Source organism: Glycine soja, chromosome 5 (genome assembly GCF_004193775.1).
Source record: "Glycine soja cultivar W05 chromosome 5, ASM419377v2, whole genome shotgun sequence".
NCBI classification, from domain to species: Eukaryota; Viridiplantae; Streptophyta; class Magnoliopsida; order Fabales; family Fabaceae; genus Glycine; species Glycine soja.
Genome location: NC_041006.1, coordinates 3,486,306 through 3,493,107, shown reverse-complemented (window position 1 = coordinate 3,493,107; position 6,802 = coordinate 3,486,306). Strand labels below are relative to the sequence as shown.

Below are 6,802 nucleotides of genomic sequence, written 5' to 3'. Positions count from 1 at the left end.
AATCCATTAAGCCACCCCAACCCTCCTCAACCACATTGACCACTCTAAAGGCATCTTTAATTTCCATTAGATTTGCTCTACCTCCAATGGTCACACCCTCCACATTTGGGATGCCACCGATGCCAACAGTGCGATAACGACATTTTATGTATTTGCTAATTATTTTTAAAAAAATCATTTCTTACCTGAAATCTCAACTCAGACTTGGAGAATACATAACATCACATGTGATCGATTGACGTGTTAACTTAACGATCGCATCGACATCGAACTGAACCTTTCTAACGACAAAAACTTATTACAAAAGTTTTCGAATGTCAGGGACCTATCGCAAAGAAAAAAAATTATTAGAAACCAAAAATAAAATTGGAATATATATTAAAAATAAAAATATATATTTAAGCAAAAAAAAAAGTACATATGATGTACCGTGTAAGTTCTATTTAACCAATGTTGGCACTAGCACTCAAGATCTCTCCGGCCGGAATGAAAGATATTTTTAATTTTTTTTTTTGTATAATTTGAAAGTTTTTTTTTTATATAAAGTAATGGAAAAACAAATTGGTACGTGAAAGAAAAGTGAGAAATATAGTGATTTAAGAATGTCTGATGAGATTAGATAAAAATTCTGAAATATTAACTTTAACATGACGTTACGTATAAAACTCTAGAGTAATTCCTGTTTAAAGAATGAGTATCAAATCTGTCGTTATCATATGAAAACCGTATGTTTTTCTTTGGGGTCATCATTAAGATGTTACAAGATCATCAATCGCATAAGCCTAAAAGGTTTGCTCTTAAAATCTAATTAGGCTTATATTTAGATCTAACTACAAATGCCTATCAATACAAAATGGAGAGTCAGACTCAAAACTAGTTGGCCATACGCAGAATGTGTCGTAGCAGACAAAATGCGCCTGCCCATATTTTAGGACACAATTCGTCTCATCCATGTTACGAAAAAATTTAAGGGAAAATGAGAGCTTATTTTATAACAAGGTTACATCATAAGATAAACGGTTGATATTGAAACAAAATTTAGAAAGTAAGGCACTCACCCACCCAACCCATCTCTTCTCAGTTATGTTACTCATTCTCTTAAAATTTTAAAAACTGTTATAATCCTTCTCCCCAACCACTCTTGCACTCCACTTCAACATAAACAAATACTTATATACACAACCATCTAAAATTCCATTTCTCCTCGCAGAAACATCATGGCCTAGCTGTTTCTTGGATCCGGAGATTCTGGGTTATTTTAATTTGTATATAATAACTCAATTTTTTTTTATAAACACAGTAACCCACAAGACATGATTTGGTTCCTTCCCGTTGTTCCTCCCTAGGCTCAAACCTTTCTGCGTGTTCTTTCATTGGAGTTCGTAGCATAGTTGTAATGCCTGTAAATCCATGGACCCTCTTCTTCTTATGCATTTCCCTTCTTCTACTTCCATTCCATTTTTTGCTAGCTGCTGCAGTGAACCAACAAGGGGAAGCTCTTCTATCATGGAAGAGAACCCTGAATGGATCCTTGGAGGTATTGAGTAACTGGGACCCAGTTCAAGACACCCCATGTAGCTGGTATGGGGTGAGTTGCAACTTCAAGAACGAAGTAGTACAATTGGATCTGAGGTATGTGGATTTGCTTGGAAGACTTCCCACTAATTTCACCTCATTGCTTTCCTTAACCAGTTTGATCTTCACCGGAACCAACCTCACTGGTTCAATCCCGAAAGAAATAGGTGAACTTGTGGAACTCGGCTACTTGGACTTGAGTGACAATGCCTTGAGTGGTGAAATCCCAAGTGAGCTATGTTACTTGCCCAAACTCGAGGAACTCCATCTCAACTCCAACGACCTCGTGGGGTCCATTCCAGTTGCAATTGGGAACCTCACGAAGTTGCAGAAGCTTATCCTCTACGACAATCAACTCGGCGGCAAAATTCCCGGCACCATCGGGAACCTTAAGAGCCTTCAAGTGATAAGAGCAGGTGGAAACAAGAACCTGGAAGGCCTTTTACCACAAGAAATTGGCAATTGTTCCAGTTTGGTCATGTTGGGTCTTGCTGAAACTAGCCTTTCAGGTTCTCTACCTCCAACTCTTGGCCTTTTGAAGAACCTTGAAACCATTGCCATTTACACTTCCCTACTCTCAGGTGAAATACCACCTGAACTTGGGGACTGCACAGGGCTCCAAAACATATATCTTTACGAGAACTCCCTCACTGGATCCATACCAAGCAAGTTGGGAAACCTTAAGAACCTCGAAAACCTTCTCCTGTGGCAGAACAACCTAGTTGGCACCATCCCTCCAGAGATTGGAAACTGCGAGATGTTGTCAGTGATTGACGTGTCAATGAACTCACTAACCGGAAGCATACCCAAAACATTCGGGAACTTGACATCACTGCAAGAGCTTCAACTAAGTGTGAACCAGATTTCAGGGGAGATTCCTGGAGAATTGGGCAAGTGCCAGCAACTCACGCATGTGGAACTCGACAACAATCTCATCACGGGTACTATACCCTCCGAATTGGGAAACCTTGCGAATCTAACACTGTTGTTCTTATGGCACAACAAGCTGCAAGGTAGCATTCCCTCTTCGCTTTCCAATTGTCAAAACCTAGAGGCTATTGATCTGTCGCAGAATGGATTAATGGGTCCCATACCCAAGGGGATATTCCAGCTCAAGAACCTCAACAAGCTCTTGCTTCTCTCCAACAATCTCTCGGGGAAAATCCCTTCTGAGATTGGGAATTGTTCCTCCCTAATTCGATTCCGAGCCAACGACAACAACATCACCGGGAGCATTCCCTCGCAGATTGGGAATCTCAATAATTTGAATTTCCTAGACCTAGGGAACAATCGCATTTCCGGAGTTATCCCGGCGGAGATCTCCGGCTGCCGGAATCTCGCTTTTCTCGACGTACATTCCAACTTCCTCGCCGGAAACTTGCCGGAGAGTTTGAGCCGGCTTAATTCGCTTCAGTTTCTCGATGCGTCCGATAACATGATCGAAGGTACCCTAAATCCTACCCTCGGCGAACTCGCGGCACTCTCCAAGCTCGTTCTCGCGAAGAATCGAATCTCCGGCTCAATTCCGAGTCAACTCGGTTCATGCTCCAAGCTACAATTGCTGGATCTCAGCAGCAACAATATCTCCGGCGAAATCCCCAGCAGCATCGGCAACATTCCGGCGCTGGAAATCGCTCTGAATCTGAGCCTGAACCAGCTCTCCGGCGAGATCCCTCAGGAGTTTTCCAGTTTGACGAAGCTCGGCATATTGGACATATCTCACAACGTTCTCAGCGGAAACCTCCAATATCTGGCGGGCCTGCAAAATCTCGTGGTGCTGAACATCTCGTACAACAAATTCACGGGACGCATTCCGGACACGCCGTTCTTCGCGAAGCTGCCGCTGAGCGTGCTGGCGGGGAACCCGGAGCTGTGCTTCTCCGGCAACGAGTGCGGCGGCAGAGGGAAGTCGGGGCGGCGGGCGAGGATGGCGCACGTGGCGATGGTGGTTCTGCTTTGCACAGCGTTCGTGCTGCTGATGGCGGCGCTGTACGTGGTGGTGGCAGCGAAACGACGAGGGGACCGCGAAAGCGACGTGGAGGTGGATGGAAAGGACAGCAACGCGGACATGGCTCCACCTTGGGAAGTAACGCTGTACCAGAAACTCGATCTGTCTATCTCTGACGTAGCGAAATGTCTCTCTGCTGGCAACGTCATCGGCCACGGCCGATCCGGCGTCGTTTACAGGGTCGACTTGCCCGCCACAGGACTCGCCATCGCGGTCAAGAAGTTCCGTTTGTCGGAGAAATTCTCCGCGGCGGCGTTCTCGTCGGAGATTGCCACGCTGGCGCGAATCCGCCACCGGAACATCGTGCGCCTCCTGGGCTGGGGGGCCAACAGAAGAACCAAGTTACTGTTTTACGATTACTTACCGAACGGTAACTTGGATACTCTCTTACACGAGGGGTGCACAGGATTAATTGATTGGGAGACGCGGCTCAGGATAGCATTGGGCGTGGCTGAAGGTGTGGCTTACTTACACCACGATTGCGTGCCTGCTATCTTGCACCGGGATGTTAAGGCGCAGAACATTTTGTTGGGAGACAGATATGAACCCTGTTTGGCTGATTTTGGTTTCGCTCGCTTCGTCGAAGAGGATCACGCTTCCTTTTCCGTTAACCCACAGTTTGCAGGCTCCTACGGCTACATTGCTCCCGGTAAGTCAATTTTCTCGTAAAAAAAATTATTCACTTAAATAAAACATACCATTATTTCTATGTTTACATGAAACCTGTTTGTCAAATTTATTAATTGACCTAAGTCACAAGTTTATCTTATAAGAGATTTTAATTTTATGATTTAGTTAAAATTGTAGTGAAACTCGGATAAAATAAGCTATACATTAATAATTTATTAATATTTGTTAGCCAAAGGAATTTAAACTTACAAAATGTTTTTTTTCTTTTAACTACTCAACCAACCTTATACTTATAAACCTTATACTTATTATTAATTTTAATGAGATGATATTTGAAATTTGAAATGTGATAGAAATTTGAAATTGAAGGTATTGTTATTATGGTGATATTGGGAGAATTTTTGTTCATGGAACATAGGGTGGGGACCGTACGGCCAGCGCTATGCTGAAGGCTTTCATTGATTTGTTGCTTTTTGGGTTTGATTAATTGTACATCTGATGTACTTGGTGACACAAGTTACAACTTACCTGCATGCATATAATAATTACACATAATCTTTCTCTTTGGACAAGCAAAAGACATGATAGTGCCGGCAGAAAAGCCAAATGATCACGAGTCACAAACGCAATGCGGCCAAACTAACATGATTAATCGTTCTTGAGCTACTTTACAGACAACAAATGTCTCTTACCTCTCTGTCTACTTCTCAACATGTGGAGGGTATAATGTAATGTTTTGTTTTTGGGTTGGAATCTTGCAGAGTATGCTTGCATGCTTAAGATCACAGAGAAGAGCGACGTGTACAGCTTTGGAGTGGTCCTACTGGAGATAATAACGGGGAAAAGGCCAGTGGATCCATCATTCCCGGATGGACAACAACATGTTATTCAGTGGGTGAGGGAGCACCTCAAGAGCAAGAAGGACCCAGTCGAGGTTCTTGATTCCAAGCTACAAGGCCATCCAGACACGCAAATACAAGAGATGCTACAAGCACTTGGTATTGCTCTCTTGTGCACAAGTAATCGTGCAGAGGATCGACCCACAATGAAAGATGTTGCTGCATTATTGAGAGAAATTCGTCACGACCCTCCAACAAGTGCTGAGCCCCACAAGCCCAAGCCCAAGCCCAAGCCCTATTCAACCGAGGCTTCTTCCTATTCCTCCTCCTCAGTCACCCCTGCTCAGTTGTTGCTCCTACAATCTAGCTCCCATTCCTCATCATCACTTGCTTATTCCTCTTCCTCAGCAGCTGGCTACCACCCTCCAAGGAACCAATCCTGAATTGAAGAATATTCAAGCCCTAGAATATATTAATTACTATATTTTCAGGATTTTAGACCATGTTAGATATTTTGATTGGTTAATTAATTAGTTAGTACAAGTCATTAACGTTAGTGTAATGTGGGAATTGTAAAGGTGCTTTTGAGTATCCCGATTGAGATAAGGTAAAATGAAATGAGTGTACAGAAGAAGCTTAATTGATTGACACGATTCCATTTTAATTACACTTGTTATGTATGTGAGGGGGGGGCCTACATTCATATCCATATATGGCATAAAATCAAATGGGGAGCTTTCCATAAGCGGTTGCTCCCATCAATTCTTCAAAATAGGGCAATAGTGTGTCGTGTAACTCTGAAAGCCAAAGAGTAAAAGTGGGATATGTCAGTCAGGTTGAGCAGAAAGGTGGACTATCATTAGGTACTTTTTGAGCCCTCTTTCGCTTCCATTATGATTGTTGCTGATTTTGGAAAAAAAAGTGAGAGTTGGCTTGTCTTCGTTCAACTAACTATAGGCCCGCACCATGTGAAGTAGTAGTAGTAGGAGCATTCTGCATTGCATTCAAGTCTAGAACAACACTTATGGGCAAGCAATGAACAATCACAAGCACACTTTCCACATATAACCCTTCCAATTAATTACACCGCATAGCAACTGGCTTTGCTTTAAATAGTTGACAACTCATTACCATCATGTCACCACACAGACCAAATGCAAAGTGTTTGTGCTGCATTTCTTCTTTTCTTTTAGCTTCAAATAGGTTTTTTCCAATTTTGCATCACTCAGTATTATTCTATATGGGGTGGGCGCAGTATTTCAAGAGTATATAACTTTTTTTTTCCCTTGATCAAAATAGGGCTCACCAGCTGCACATGTAGATTAATGCGTAGCGCAGACAGTGGCTGTCTGGCCCCCCTCTTACAGGATATATATGGGATCTTTCATCTATTGCTTTACAAAGAAAAAAAAAACAAATTACATATGCGAGCTTCCATCAAATAATGAAAATGACAATGAATGATCACTAAGTAATATATAGTTTTGATTTTATTTTTCCTTCCGTGACACGTAAAAAAAAAAAAAAAGCTTTACTTGCATGCCCTTATTTCACAAAATAGCATTGTCCATGTCTTTAAAAGTTCATGAGAATCCTCACCTCGTACAATACTCAGATTTAAGCTAGTTATCATTTTTGCTTGAGCTTAGAGAAATTTAGATAGTCACTACTACAGCCATAAAAGGTATTGCCGCTGATGAGAGTCAATTTTCACATGCCATGTATGGTCCAAAAGTGATAAATTTTATCG

The 6,802-nt window shown here is 42.2% G+C and overlaps 1 protein-coding gene across 1 annotated transcript; it reads left to right on the top strand.

The window, feature by feature from the left end:
* The first annotated feature begins 960 nt into the window (after positions 1–960).
* On the top strand, positions 961–5,719 carry LOC114411981 (LRR receptor-like serine/threonine-protein kinase). Its single transcript, XM_028375735.1, has 2 exons — positions 961–4,232; positions 4,975–5,719. The coding sequence occupies exons 1-2, from the start codon at positions 1,397–1,399 to the stop codon at positions 5,493–5,495; spliced, it is 3,357 nt and encodes a 1,118-aa protein (XP_028231536.1). The 5' UTR covers positions 961–1,396; the 3' UTR covers positions 5,496–5,719.
* The last annotated feature ends 1,083 nt before the right edge of the window (positions 5,720–6,802 follow it).